At 46.8% G+C, this 16,093-nt stretch overlaps 1 protein-coding gene across 1 annotated transcript in view; it reads left to right on the forward strand.

Annotated features, from left to right (window-relative positions):
• NME4 (NME/NM23 nucleoside diphosphate kinase 4) overlaps positions 1-16,093 on the forward strand; it is a 76,269-nt gene that overhangs the window by 45,438 nt on the left and 14,738 nt on the right. Inside the window, exon 3 of the mRNA XM_078664320.1 lies at positions 667-768. Within this exon, the coding sequence (XP_078520446.1) occupies positions 667-768 (102 nt within the window). The remainder of the gene's footprint in view (positions 1-666; positions 769-16,093) is intronic.

A 16,093-nucleotide genomic window follows, 5' to 3' on the forward strand; every position in this document is an offset into this window, starting at 1 on the left:
CCACGAATGGTGCGTACTTGTGCAGTGTGGTGCAATAGTGTAATTTTGAGAATTTCGCTAAACAACCATAATGCCAAATTACAGGAGAGTACTATGGCAAAATGATCTAAACAAGCAATGCCTACAACAGATTGTGGTTATTCTCAGTTTGTGGTGAGGTCAGAGGAGTGAGTCTGGACTGGTCCTGAAAGTCCATGCTGCAGCATTTAAGCACTTCACCTTGTGTTTCTTTGACTCCTCAATGGACCGGCCGCTCAGATAGATGTTTACCATTTCTCTATTTCCATTGTCCCTTCCTGTACTTGTCGCTGCTGCCCAGTACTTTTCATCAGATCCCTTATGGCATGCCCATGGTCAGATAAGAAGAAATGGATAATGTCTCCCGACTCTGGGGATATACCCAATATATTATTATCTTCTTCAGCTTTTGCTTTTTTGGGTAAAATTATAAAAGCTGTGATGGCTGTACCACAAGACTAAACCATGGGGGTTTCTCATTTCTGGAATAATGGGGAGAAGGTGTGATCTGTTTTAAGATGCATTGAAAGAGCTTTTTGTGAAGACTTGTTTCCGGAAGAGAGTGTGGAACTGCAGTACCAGACTGAGGCAGAAGGGTGTAACTGGTGTTTCTTGACTTCTGCTGTCTCATCTTGCATTTCATTTCAGGCTCCTGAGGGCATTTTGGCAGCTCACTACCATGACTTGAAGAGGAAACCTTTCTACCCTGCCTTGATCCGCTACATGAGCTCCGGCCCAGTCATCGCCATGGTAATGCTGGGGGAGTGGCTTAATCTCCTAGCGCTCTTGTATCACGTGATGCTTTGGCCGGGTTTGAGTTTTACTCTTGCCAACTGCTGTACTACTGAACTTAGATTAGACTTTATGCATGTACGGTCTATAATGTGGTAGTCATATAGGCCAAACCTAGCTAGGTAGCTATGGAGGGATGGATGCTCCTATGCAGGTTGCCTTGGAGGGGCCAGAGCAATAATACTGGAAAAAGGGATGACAGGCCCAAGGAAAAAGGTCCCTTAAAGAAGGGGAAAGGAGAGTTGACCCCCCCTCTTTCATTCTACCCCGAATAAAGGTGGGAAAGAGCATGAGAAATTGGTGCCAAGTATCCCCCACCCTGGGCAAGGAGCTGGGGCAAGGTGCTCTTCGATTAATTAAAAGAGATACTAGGTAAACTGAACAACCACAAACTGTACTTGTGCTGCATCTGAAAGAAGGGTTTTGTGTGGACTGCCTTGCAGTATTTTTCCAAGTAAATTAATAGATGATTTACCCATCCAATTACACAGTTACCATGCATTTCAGTGATTTACAACTGGATTAAGTCACGCATATATGCCCATATATGCAGAGGGAGATTAAGGGATTTGTCCAAAAGTGCCATAGCTATGATCGGAACACTTATTCATGCCTACACTAAGAATCACCTTTTGACGTACGGTTCCTACTCATTCAGTATAACTGCATTTGCACAACATAAGCTTAAAAAATATGGGGACTGAGTCCACTCATACCCTCAGAATATGTTGGCCGGATTCCTGGCTAGCTCACAGTGTGCCATCTGGAACCCTAAACCTCACAGGGTATCAGATGGTGTTTGTAACCTCAGAACATGACAACTATATTTTCATCAAGGAAATTGTGGAAACTGAGCTATCCTTTCTTTATTAATGTATGCATGCCCAAAGGGAGAAACAAGAAATACAAATATCGGCAGTTCAAACATTTATTGAAGCTATTGGATTCATGTGTAAAATACGGGCACTTAAAATGCTTAGTAAAAGAAAATGGAGCATTGTAACCAGAATTAAAACAATGGTGAAGAAGATACGTTATTCAACCATTATGATTATTTCATTGATTATATGAGTATATTAATTAGTACTCCTACCTATTGCATGCAGACACACAAGCAAAATGTGTGAAGTCTTTGTCTAAAAAGATGTCAACTTCAAATGTGAACATGTAGAAAAATTGGAGCATTTGTGCATGGCCCTTATTAACCTCCCAACACTTTTCTAATGCTTGACCTGTGATGTTTCAAATGCACCTACTCGTGTACTGTTCTATTCAAATTATAAGAGATGGGTGATCTGTTTTTACTTTACATTTTCTATTGCAAACATTAAACCTCTTTGTTTAGAAGGCAACATGTTTTGATTTACTTTTCTTCTTTCTAGTTTTTGGGGCCTATGCTTGCAATAAAAAATAAAATCAATAATATTATAAAACTAACAAAAAACATCAACCGCTCTTTTAAATAAAAAGAAACTTTATTGCATTGTACAAATATTTCAAGTTTGTGTGTCAACAAATATATTTAAAACTTATTCCAGTCCATGCTTATTTTCATACTCCTTATGTATTTCATCAGGCATTATTAAGTCCATCTGGTTTACTCTCAAGGTTTCATAGATAAACTCTTGCTGTGTCTACCTATGAGAGAGGAAACGTCTTCCCTCCATATGCTTGACAGCTTTTCACCTCCAATTCTCTCTTCCTGCTGAAGAATTTTCCTTTAATGCTCAAAAGCTTTCTTCTCCTTGTTATGGTGGCGAGGTTCAGATCCGATGGGAACAACAAAGTTTCATCCATTATTACTGATATACTTGCATGAGCCCCCTTCAGGAACTAACCTTGCCCTTAGCAGGGCATACCATTACCATACCCACATTGGTTTAACGTGTTCCTTGTTTTGTAGTAAGTCGAAGTACGTTGGATACCTGCTAAAGCTTCCTCTCTTCACGTTTAAAAGCTCAGCCAGTGAGACATCTCTGCTGGTACACCTAGAATCCTGAGGTGTGTGTTCCACATCCGTTTTGTTCAAAATCTCAAATCACTGCTTCATATGCAGTCCTTTAGAAATATATTCTGTGCCATACATCAGTTAAAAAATAACTTGCCCAGTGAAACCGGTCGCCTTCACTTCATAACATACTTGTGCTCTGTAGCATCACCAGCAGAATGCGGTTACCTTGGTGACTATACTCTAGAAGACCACAAGTCCCTGCTTCCAGGACCTCCCTGTAAACAAAACCCACCACCCTCTAATCCAGTCTTTTATCAGTGTATACTTGCTATTTTAAAATAATCACATTTTATTAGGTTTAAAAGTTTGCATCCTCATCCACCAACATTCACGAAACATTATGTTCGAGGCATGTGTGCTTTAGATACACATGCTTTGCATACTCCTGCCATCTAGTATCTTGTCCGGATGTTTGCAAGTTGTTTTTCTTCGAAGAAGTCTTTCCAGTCACGAGGTAAGGTGGCTCCTTCTTTCGGTGATAGTGCGCATGGGCATCGACTCCATTGTTTGTCTTTTCCCGTCATCAAGTTTGGATATGTACTGCTGTGCATAGATTCGAAACCATTCTTTGGGTTCCCCTCGATGCGCAATTCACTCTACCCTCGACGGTATGGTTTTGTATGCGGTTCTGGATTCCGTTCTAATTCTGTCCTCTGTGCCACGCCAAGTGCCCATGCACTGAGAATCACACCAAGTGCGTAACTTGTGCTTGTCTCCAGAGCACAAAGAAGAAGACTCTGCGGTCGTCGGGCTCGACGTTTAGAGATGCAGCGACAAAACGTTGACGAGACGCCAGATATCTTTGTTGAAGACTCTGAGCAAGATAACCTCGAGCCCTCATCAGCTGAGGAAGAACAGGCCTTCTCCGGGTCGGATTCAGAGTTGGAACCTCAAAGTCGACGATGTGCTGCAGGGACAGGGTGATGTGAGTACAGAAGAACCCTCGCCCTCTCCACCCACTCCCAAACAATTCAAGGCTTCGGCACCAGCTCTGCCTTCTGGCCAAGGTCGGCACCGAGACGATGTTTCTGACGCTCTGCCTCCCAGCTTGACAGCGAAACATATCGTCAAGCCTTCCGGTTCAGGACTGAGTGAGTCGACATCCATCTCTGAGCTGAAACCTTCCGGTCTCAAGCACAAAGTTGGCTTGAAGACGAAACCCTCCACGCCGAAAAAAGAAACAGCCTTCGGAGCCAAAACCACCTGTGCCGAAAGGCCATTCTATCTCTGCCCTAAAACTGTTGGTGCCGAAAACCAAAGATGTCACTTCAGCACCATCGGATCCGAAAATAGACATAGTACTTTCCAAATAGGATCCCAAACAAAAGAAACTGTACAGTAATCCTGATAAAAGGACATATTCACGTCAAGCCACCTTCTAAGCACAAGCTTCCTGATGACCACAGCCATTACAAAATCCACAACCGCCATCTCCTCCACCCTCCTCAACTTTTAGATCCTTTGGACATCACACCTCCCAACTCTCCACTATCTCACCTTGAAGGAGATAATATTGATGAGGGAGACACACTTACCAGGAGATCCATGGACTGATTATACAATTGACCCTCCATTGGATAATGATCCAGACCTTTACCCTGCCAATCCATCTCCACCTGATGACAATATATCCTATCAAGAATGTATTGCCAGGGCCGCACAATACCATGAATCCTTAGAAGAGGATTTTGACACTAGGATCCACACACAGATCGAGCCAAACACTCCCTATGTGCAAAGGAATGATGAGGCACTCAGATGAAAATTTTAACGACCCTGTACATGCACGAATCCGGACTCCTAGAGTCAACAAAAAATACAAACCTTCCTCAACAGGTTAAAGGCCAGTTACCACTTGTCTCCTTGGTAGTATCCAATGCTTGCAAGAGAGCTCATTCCCAAACCTCAAGGGACTCTCCTCCCCCGGATAAGGAATCAAAACTTATTGACGCTTCAGGCAAATGCATAGCTGCTCAAGCTGCCAATCACTGGCATATTGCCAACACTCCGGGCCTTCTAGTCAGGTACAACAGGGCGCACTGGGACGAAATGGAGCAATTGCTACAATATCTCCCAGATGAGCATGAAGCCCAAGACTTGGTCCAAGAAGGATACTTAATTTCCAACTCTTCCATAAGGTGTGCTCTAGATGCTGCTGACACCGCAACTAGAGAGGTCAACACTAGCGTCCTACTCAGAAGGCATGCTTGGTTAAGGATCTTGGGTTTTAAGCCCGAAGTCCAGCAATTTATTTTAAATACACCTTTTGACAAAGAACATCTTTTTGGCGCTGGGGTTCATCAAGCTCTTGAAAAATGAAAAGGGACACTGGGGAAGCAAAATACATGGAATCTCTTCAGTCTCTTCCAAACAGGGGCTTCTTTCGGCACGCCTTTTACCAGGGAGGGTCCAAGTCAACACCGTCAGACCTAAAAACTTCCTCATACAAGGGTAACAACCAATCCTCTTCCTCAAGAGGCATTTTTAGAGGAGGGTGTAGAGGAAACAACTCTAATGGCCAAGGTAAGGGCACCACACCCGTAACTCCCCATCCCCTAGTAAACAGTGACTTCCCTCCGAATATTCCACACCTGTCAGGGGGAAGCCTTCAACAATTTTTCCCCATTTGGCAATCTAGAACAACCGACAAATGGGTGCTTGGAATTATTCAACATCGTTATTGCCTGGAACTTACCTCCAATCCTCCAAATATTCTACCTCGCTCTCACAAACTGTCACCAGACCACTTGCGGTTGTGCGAACAAGAAGTGCAATCTCTTACTGAAAGGAGCCATAAAACCAGTTCCACTTCAGTACTAAGGTACAGGGGTTTACTCTCGATTTTCTGATCTCCAAAAAAAGGACGGCTCATTAAGACCTATTCTGGAGCTCAGAGAGGTGAACCAATACATACTGTCAGAGCACTTTCATATGGTGACCCTCCAACAGGTACTTCCACTTTAACAGCAGCGCGACTTTGTCTACTCTAGACTTGTAAGATGCATATTTTCACATTCCAATTCATCCAGCTCATCACAAATACCTCAGATTTGTGATAGCAGGCAAATATTACAAAACAGAAAGGTATGCAGTTCCTAGTGAACACTGTTGGTTGATGTGCAAATAGTGTGTACAGAAGTACACACTAGAGGCAGGAGGAGGGTTCCTCCTTTTGGAAAGGGACCCTTACACACCCCCCATCAGTGGGGTGTCTTGCTTCATCATCGGGTCTGCTCCTTATCGGGTCGGCGCTGCAATATTCGATCGGCACCCTTGGCAGAGCCTTTTAGCGGAGATCTATTTAGGTCTCACCTAGCAACGCAGCGCATGTATTGCGCGCTCCTGGCGAGATCCTATTGTCGTTGGTTTGGCTTGCGAAGTGAGGGTGGAAGCTCCACCCACGCTTCTTACTGGCGCGCTTGCCAAATCCGTGCTTTCGATTGGGAAGCAAGCATGTTTGGTTCCCTCCCTGTCTTCCTTCCGCGTGCCTGCCCGGACACTGCATGTGCACGTGCCCATAAAGGCGATGTGCACATACAGCTTGCGGCATTTCAACACTGCGCGTGCACGGCGTGCTTTCACTTTCCCTCCCTCGTGTGGACAGGAGATGTGCCGCGTGGCTCCAGGTGGCAGCTATGTAGCTTGGCACTATTGGGGATTGTTTGTACGGAAAAATTGCAAAGATGAAAAACATATGCCTTAAGATTTGAAGCAATGGTGTACAGCAAAAGAATGCAGAATGCAAAGAACGGCCAACCAAGTTTACCATATATTACAAATATACATTGGCCTTAAGCGGAATGAATGGTGTGAACGTTTTGTGGGCCGCTGAAGGGTTAGCCCTCGCCCCCAACCGCAGGGGCTTCAGGGGCCTTTGTTATGTCCCTGACTCCGAGGCTGATGCACGCGCCACAAAACGGGTTTTTCTTAGAATTTGTTCAAAAAAAGGAAGTAAAGAATGTTATTTTCTGAAGCTGTGGTAGCGTGAGAGGAGGAAGCGCGAGCGGCGGGAGGCGCTGGGTGGATCCCGGTAAACCTCGGCTAGTTTTAGGGTCATGCCTGAATGTTTATATGTGTACGAGGCCCACCCCGTCTGTTAGGGCGAGCAGCGGCTCGTGAGGTGGACAGCGGGCGTGTCTGGGGGTGTGAGCCAGACCCGGGTGGGCGCTGACTTCGGGCTCGCATTTCACTAGTGATAACACAGGGATAAACTTGACCTAGCTGTTTGGTTGATGCAGAGATATTCGTCCCGAAAAGCTCCCTCGGCTGCTCTCCTGGCTGCCTCTGCACAGGTGTTTACTCAGCACTTTTCCTCAGTTTAACTTAAGGGGACGCCGTCGCCAGCCTCGTGGGATGGAGTCCAATTTTACATTGTTGTCGCTGGGAAGGCGGAGATGTATTTGACATCTTGTTGCATCTCCCGTTGATAGTTGCGGCCTGCCTCCTCCTTTCATCTTGCTCCCCTTCCATAGTTGTCCCATGCCCCACTTTAGCTGTTCTATCCATTTGTAGGTGCACTCTGCTCCTTTAGCAGCTCCCCTGCTCGCTCTTTAGCATTATCCTCCCTAACCCTTTTAGCTGCACCCTGTTTCCTGTTTGGTTACGACCTGCCCTCCATAGCTCTGCATCTTACAAGAGTTAGCCCATCACTCGGGAACAGGGGGAGCAGAGTCTGACGCATGTATCTTTCTGGGGAGTGGAGCACTGCGAGTGTTTAATCCCATCGAAGAATAAACGCCTGCCAGTCAGTGCCTGGCACTGTGGCGAGCTGCTGAGCGTGCAGGGGGGGGTCGGAGACTGTGTCAGACCGTGCTCGCACCCTCCTTCCCAGGGAGGTGAACCCTCTTTGGTGGCTGTTGGGCGCTGGTTATCGGGTGACGGGGCTACAGTGCTTAATTTGTAAAAAACATAGTGCCGTGGCTCCTGACAGGAGGAAACTAGAGCTTGCACCATCAATAGCCCCTGGCAGCACTGCCAATGATAGCACCAACACACTACTAATCATCACACTCTTAATTAAAAGTGTGACCATTCATACTATTACAGGCCCCCAAAGCTATAAAAATTGATTTGGAGGCAAATACTAATAATCGGAAATGTAAATTGAAATAAGAAACAGAAGTTCTTGTGCTCATACCTAAATTGGCAGACACCACTATCATGTGGCAGACTGTCATAAGTCCCGGTGCTGGCAAGTAAGTCCCGGAAGCACCAGCACAAATTAAGCACTGACTGGGCATGTCCATGCACTGTCACCCCGCACTCGGGTGTCGCTGAAGGTGATGTATGCCTTTACCTTGCTTAGTGCCTGGCCAGTGGGAGACCTTCTTTGCAAACGCTTTGTACATTAACCACAATACAAAGGCGAGGTAGGGTTCACACAGCAGTCCCTGTGGAAGAAACAGCAAATGCTTTGAGACCCGACATTTGTTCATCGGGTCTCAAAAGTCTTAGCGCCTGATACATGAAGGATCAGGTGGAAAAGTGTTTGCTCAATTTGCACAATGCTTCATTAATACCCAATTTGTATTTGTTCTGTGGTTTACGTACTAATCTGAAATACTGATATTTAGTAGAATTTACAGAAATCAGGTGAATGAGGAAGGTTCCGTCTGTGAATCCTACTGAGTGGCTGTGAATGCAGTGCTGGAGGCCTACAAGGGACAATGGACAGCCATTCACAACATTCTGTAAACCTAGTTCCATATAGGGACAGAGCTACAGCCAAAATATAAACAAGCATTTGCAATGCGATAGGTCTCGCACTTACACTTTCCCGTTGTTCGTGTTCTCTGTTTGCTGGCATCTTTACAAGGCCCCGGTTTCCAGTGCGTAACCTGCTGCCGCAGCGAGTTTCTTTTCATCGTCCGGCCATGCTCTCCTGAGGGAGGCCGCGCACGTCACAGGGCGAGCCGCAGGTAAACGGTGAGCCGGAGAGGGCGGGGTAGGATCTCCAGATGACTGAAACCTGGTGGGACGGGATCCAACCTGCCCTTCTGGGACTAATCCCGCACAGTATAGACTCCAGACCAGCGAGCGCCGTCCTTCGGTCTCTTCTCTCCAAGGTACACATTTCATCATCTGGGAGGGCTCTGGGGACAGGGTGTAGCGCTGCGAACGGGCAGGCTTCTAGATTGAGGGAAAGTTACTACATCATTCATTCCAGGCCGAACTGTTTTTCTGTTTTATTCAATTTTTTTGTTGCAATTTCAAGGTAAAGGACAGTTAGTTGACTTTTGCTTTTAGATGATTTTCGCAGTTTGGGGGCCGGGGGGGGGGGGGGGGGGGTAGTTAGTTATTCTCAGAGAGATCTGATGTTACATTATTCATTACATGAATTTTACGATGATGAATGATATCAGGTCGATTATTTTGGAAATACCACAAACTCATCTAGGCTCTTCGACTGTGTCTTGTGTCAGGGCCGGCTCTAGGCTCATGGTGGCCCTGGGCTAGAAGCGTAGGTAGGGGGCCCGGAAGAGGGGGTCCGGGCGGGGCGGAGCGCGCAGGCCAGTAAAGAGGGGAGGGGGTTTAGAAGTGGAATAGAGCCGGAGGCCGCCAAATCCCTGCCAGGGGCCACCACGCAAATATGTATCCATCTTCAGAGGATTAATATATTAAGGATATATATTGGTTTGGTGGCCCTGTGCAGGTGCACAGCTTGCACATGCCTAGAGCCGGCCCTGCTTGTGTGGAGGGTGAAGGTTATGGAGGTAACCCTTAGTGCACCCATTTAACCCCCTGGCCTGCTGTGAGCCCCTTCGGATCAGGAGTTAAAGCAACAGTTCTTCCGGTGCTCTCAAGTGAAACTTTTCTGTTTTTCTTTCTAACAGTCCAGCTGGACCACCTCCAAATTTTTAAAACACATTTATTAGGCCATTTCACTTTTCTTTTACGTTATTCATTCTTTGAGTAGAGGCTGCACTTTTAACGTGGCAGGGCAACACACTTCTCAGCATGCAGCGAGCAGACCCCGCTTTCAATTAGATAGTACCAGCACTTCTCAGAACGGCTGCTATACCTTCAATGTGAGAGTTAGGGCTTTCAGAGGGATAAAAAAAACTGGAGGGTCTCTAAAAGGGGCATGGAAAACCTGTGGAAGTGGCGTGGGCAACACAGTTAGGGGCACAGCCTAAATCATGACAACTAGAATTGTGTGCTTAATACATTCATGAAGTCACATTCAACAAATGGTAATAAAATAACAAAAAGGTATATTTATGTACAATAAAAACAAGAAAGCATATACAAATCTAGGAATCTAAATGTTGCATTAAGATAGCTTTATGGTTAACTGGCAGCCGTGCTGGGGTGCCTGCTTTCTCTGATCAGAGCTAAATAGATAGTAGCCTTTTCTGACTCCGTGCTGCCTTTCCCGGTAAACTGTCATTTCGAGCAATGTCCAACGTTTTCAGTAGCCCTCCTTGTTCGATGCCCAGGCCGACATTCGCCTACAGTTGTATCTTCAAGAGCAATCTGTTGTTTTTTTGTGTCGGTAGCTATCTGCTAGTAACAGGCTCCATAGATCTACTAAAGGCATCGTGGAAGCACTTTTCTGGGAGAAGGCTAGGGGTAGATTAGGGTCGATCTGTAATTCCCTGGTTCAACTGTTTGGTCCTGCTTTGGATAAACTGGAATTAGGCGCGGAGTGGTAATCAAACCGACACTGAGTTAATTATCTGAGCTGTGAGACCTGATTTAGATAATCATAGGAGAGGAGAAAGAACATTGGCAAACCATTAGGTAGTGCACATTGTCTTCAGGATACAAAAGTCCTATATGTTGTATTGTAGTTCACAATACCAACGCATGCAATTAAATTACCGCTACTGTTAATTTGTTATGTTAATTTTGCTTGTATAGCGCATGGCTACCCCAGCAACGGGGTAAATAAAATGTACACTAACAACTTACAATATCTCAAATTGTGATTTTATTTTTGCAGGGGGGGGGAGGAGGAACAGGTTTTTACTCGTCCCCTTCCTCACCACCTCCACCCCTTCCTTCGTCCTTTTTCGCCATCCTCTCTGCCCCAAGACCTCCTGCCTAATAACCGCATTTAGTCCTAATTGCTGTGAAAATGGTGCATTTCCTTGATCAAGTTTTCTTCTGCAGTGGGTGGGGTGGAAAGGAAGAAGGCAAATGTGATTTGTTCCTCCACCCCAACTGCTTCCTGTCTCCTATTGGCCTCTAGTTCGGCCAAAAACACGCTCGCCTCGTGTACTGTTTATTCTTTTAGGAAGTTGGGTGTTTCCATCGCAGACTTGTGGCTTCATTGTATAAACTACCTTTCCAGTGTAAACCCTCACATGGGAATGCTAGTGTTTCGTGACGATACCACCTACTCCAAGGATTCCAGCCTTGGAGGGGCAGCTTCCTTGGTAGAAGAAAATCCAACGAGGAGGGACTTTCTGTATTTAACAGATCAGCGAGTGCACAACCCCTTAAATACTAAGCCGTTTTAGGTACTTGACAAGAGCGAGTTACGCACAACATTCATTTTCCTCTAGAATTATAAATGAAGGGCAGACTTTTAAATCTACAAGCATACTAGGGCGGTTAAAATTCAGATTTCTAAAAATGTAAATAATAGGGTCAGTCTTTCTACAGGCTAAAGAGATGACAAAAACGGAGAAAGGAGCAGTTTCCTTACTTTGACCGTGCAAAAAAAAAAAACTCTTCACTTCCGTAAACGTGATTACATTTGCAGGTGTTTCCTGGCCCTGCAGAGGCGTCCGTTGGAGACTTGTCTTGAGTTCTCCGTGTGGCATGCACACGTGCCGGTTCTCGTCCCTCCACCCAAGAGGGTTCACCGAGCAGCGGCAGCTCTGGTAATGTCTTCTGCACTCGAGGGCCCGAGGGCTCAGTGAGCGGTACTGGGGCTGCGAGCTCACTGGGCAGAAGAGTGCTGGCTGATGGGACTGTCCTGAGGCCGCCTTTTAAAAGTTGTCAGCAAAACTTGAAAAGCGCTGGTAATGCCCTAGCAGCATAAATGAATTTTAAAGATGTGAAAAATAGTCTGCCCCGTAAACCTCTGTAGTGTAACTAACCACACATGTATGGCGTGTCTCGCTGGCCATTATTTACTCCTGCGTGTCACCTGAACCCAGTGAAAATGGGGGCAGCCCCAGAGCAGAGGAAGAATATCCAAATTATTAGGTGTAGTCGGCCAGTTTTTGTGTTTGTATAACTGTACACTGAAAGATTTCTATATAACAAGCATTTGCAATGCAATAGGTCTCGCATTTACGCGAGTTTGAGCTATTGACACAGCAAATAACAGTGACTTTTATTTTTGTTTTTGTTTATAAAACATAAATAAAAGGCATTGTCATTTACAATGCTAATGGCTTAAACTTGCGTAAATGCGAGACCTATTGCATTGCAAATGCTTGTTTCCTTTTTGCCGTAAGGTGCAGTGCGTGTGAGGACCCTAGTGAGTGTAGATGTAGAAAGTAAAGAAGTGAGGTTAAAATAGGAGGTGGTGGTCCACCCAGAACTTTTTAATGATTTGGCCACTCTCCTGGTTAAAAACGTGAATGTTGTACACCCCTGTATACCGTCACAGGGACGTGCACTATCGGGGTCAAAATGTTTCTTGCCTTTGTTTCTATTTGAAGGCAATTCTTCAGGACCAATGCAAGATCTATCCACACATTTTGGTGGTGGTCCCTAATCAATAAATTAAGTGACCACCCATACAGCACCCTAAAAAGTGGTACCTGCAGATCTAGGACATCAACCTGTACGGAAAAAAGTGGGGAAGCATAGAGATATGTCATAGCATTGCAGACACCTACTATACTTGTCTCGTGTTCTAATAGTATATAAGGTGATAAAAGGCATGCGTCACTCAGGGTGGTTGTGATCATGCACAGGGCAATTTGGAGCAGCGTTTAAAAACAGCAGTATTAAGAAGCAGCATAAAAAGGGCAGCCCAACTGGTACAGATGCTGCGGGCGTTAAGGGAACTCGCCCATTAGGGTCAGACTTTTGTTTCGGCGGTGGCCGGCAGGTTTCAACACTGAATAGTGTAGTGTCCTTAGAAAGGTGGGAGATATAAAGGAAGGTTCATATCACGATCGGTATAGTTCTTGAGAGCTAATTGACAAATCCTAAAATCCCGTATTTCTACACCCTGCCCAAAGTGCACAAGGGGGTTTCCCCAGTCCCCGGGAAGCCCCATTGTCTCAGGGATCGGCTCTACCCTTCGAAACAATGGCAAGAAACATGTTGACCCCGATAGCGTCACCTTATAACAGGGGTGCGCAACATTCATGTTTTTAACCAGGAGAGTGGCCACAATCCTCAAAATAGTTCTGGGTGTACAACTACCTCCTGTTTTAGCCTCACTTCTTTACTATCTACACTCACTAGGGCCCTTACACACACTGCACCTTATGGCAAAAAGGAAACAAGCATTTACAATGCAATGGTTTCGCCTTTTGAAAAGTTTGAGCTATTGGCATTGTAAATGACAAAATTTGTATGTATGTGTTGGTTTTGAAAACAGATAAATAAATGGCATTGTCATTTACAATTGGTAAAATTTTGTAAAAACTCTGCACTCCCTAAAAATTTGGTAAAACTGCTGGAAGGTGCGCACCTGTGGGTGAAAGTGCTGGATGGGCTCTTTGTACAAGGTGCGCACCTGCGGGTGAAAGTGCTGGATGGGCTCTTTGTACAAGGTGCGCACCTGTGGGTGAAAGTGCTGGATGGGCTCTTTGTACAAGGCGCGCACCTGTGGGTGAAAGTGCTGGATGGGCTCTTTGTACAAGGCGCGCACCTGTGGGTGAAAATGCTGGATGGGGTTGTGCAGTCGACTGTCGTGGTGCAACATGTTGGAGGCGACCATTGTGCAGGTCCAGTCTGCGTGCTCTTGTCCGTTCGTCTGACTGAGGCCAGGGGGGTCAGGGGCAGTGCGGTGTCGGACGCGGTGCTTGCGGCCTCTCGGGGTGGACAGAATAGGGCGTGTTGGGGTCATTGGCGGTGCAGAAAAAATGCTGCGGGGAAAGCGAGGCTCGGGATGGCTGGTAATGCAGGAGACGTGGGGTGCTGTAGGAGGCTGTCGGGTGAGAGCATGTGGATTCTGAAGCACGGGAAATGCGGGCGATGGTCGAGTGTAAGCACCACTTGGCACGGAGGTGCCGACTGAGTCCTTGGTTAGGGGCATGGGTATGCTCTTGGTGCGGAGTGGGAGCCCGTTGCGTGTGGGGTGGGCACGGGTCCACGCGGGGGAGAGCGGCAGCCAGGCAGGATGCAGGTCGCACTCCAGCACACTAGGCTGTGGTCGGGTCTTTTTGCATCTCGACAATCCCCCTCCCCCCCCATATGCGGGTGTGCAGTTTGTGTGATGGGTGGAGGGGGTTTTGGCTCAGAGTGCCTTCCCGGCAGGACGTGGGGGTGGCCATGGGTGCAGGGGGTTGCGTGACACAATGTTGGAGACGCCACGGCGTTGTATTTTGCTCCGTAAGTATGGTTGCGGTTCCTATGGGGAAGGGCTCGGTCACCTCTCCCCTAGCCGACCAGAGGAAAACATCTGCTCTGAAGGTTATAATTAATAGATGTCACGGACGTCGCGAGGGGGGGTGCGCACAGCGCGGGTGACACCATTGGTTTTGGTGGTAAAGTGGCTGGGGATGGCACAGTGCGAGGAGAGCAAGGGGGAGGGAGAGAAAATGGCGCCAAGGGGAGTGGGGAGGTACTGGGGGGGATGGGGCACCAACACGAGCAGCAAGGAAATAACAGCTGGGGGGGGTTAAGGACAAGGAAAAGGGGTCCGTCCGAGTAAAGGAAGGGGTAAGATGTAACAAGGTATGGCTGCTCTGTGGATGCGCCACGGAGACACGCAAAGACTTAGCACAGAAACAACGTAAACATGCCGACGAAAGCATTCCATTGGAAAGGACATGAGACGGGGGCAAAAGAGAAAACACCACGGAGACACAGACAGGGAGACAACGAGGCGAGATAGACGTACAAAGGGAAAAGATATTAGAAACAAATGCTGCTTACCTGATCGCAAATACACAGTACTTCCTGGCAACTTAAAACTCGCAGCCCACTCCAACAGAAGACACTTCGAAAAAGACAAAAACATGACCGAAAAAAAGAAAATACGCCCACCGCCGCATGGCGATCGCAAGGGGGCGGGATGAGTAAAAATTGCGGGAACGCCCACGAATCTGCTCCGGCAATGACAGACAGATCGCTCTTCCAATGGCTAGCCTCCATTTATGGAGCTAGCCAATGGAAGAGAAGGCGGGACCAAAGCCAGTACTGTTCTAACATTAGATTTCGCCTGCGCGAACGCTGCTGCGCAGCGGACGCCAGGCGAAACCTAAAAAGATCTCCGCTAAAAGGTCCCGCCAAGGGCGCCGATCGGGTATTGCAGCGCCGACCCGATAAGTAGCAGATCCGATCATGAAGCAAGACACCCCACTGATAGAGGGTGTGTGAGGGTCCCTTTTCAAAAGACCAACAGTGTTCAGTAGGAACTGCATACCTTTCTGTTTTGTTGTACTCAAGGGCTTGTATGCGTGACCTGGATAAATATAGCCCGCAGTCCCTCCTTTGTTAGTAAGCAGGCAAATATTACTAGTTCAAAGTACTTCCGTTCGGAGTCACCTCTGCTCCCAGAATATTTACCAAATGTCTGGCAGTAGTAGCAGCTCATCTCCGAAGACTACGTATTCATGTCTTCCCCTACCTAGACGACTGGCTCATCAAGCCAGCACTTACCAACATTGTCTGCAACACACAAACTACAATAGACCTACTGCATCAATTGGGCTTCATGGTCAATGCACAGAAATCTCACCTGCATCCTTCACAGATGCAGTCTTATCTAGGAGCCACTATCAACACTCCCAAGCGTCTAGCGTCTCCCAATGCAGCCAGAATTCACAACATTCAGTCTACGATACTATAGTTTCAACCCACCCAGACATTACCAGCCAGAGTTTTCATTCAACTGCTGGGAATGATGGCGTCTTGCATCGCAATTGTACCCCATGCAAGGTTTTCCATGCATCCCCTAAAAGAGTGCTTAGCACGTCTGTGGAATCAGTCGCAGGGCCAAATAACCGATCTAGTGTTGGTAGATTACTGCACCCATCGCTCTCTGCAGTGGTGGAACCTACAAAATATATCAAAAGTGCGGCCCTTCATAGACCCCTATTCCACAGATCGCGCTTACAGACCCATCTCTCACTGGTTGGGGTGCCCATCTCCAAGATTACACAATCCAGGGTCAAAAATCACAAAAGTCTC

Source organism: Lissotriton helveticus, chromosome 10, assembly GCF_964261635.1.
Source record: "Lissotriton helveticus chromosome 10, aLisHel1.1, whole genome shotgun sequence".
NCBI lineage: Eukaryota > Metazoa > Chordata > Amphibia > Caudata > Salamandridae > Lissotriton > Lissotriton helveticus.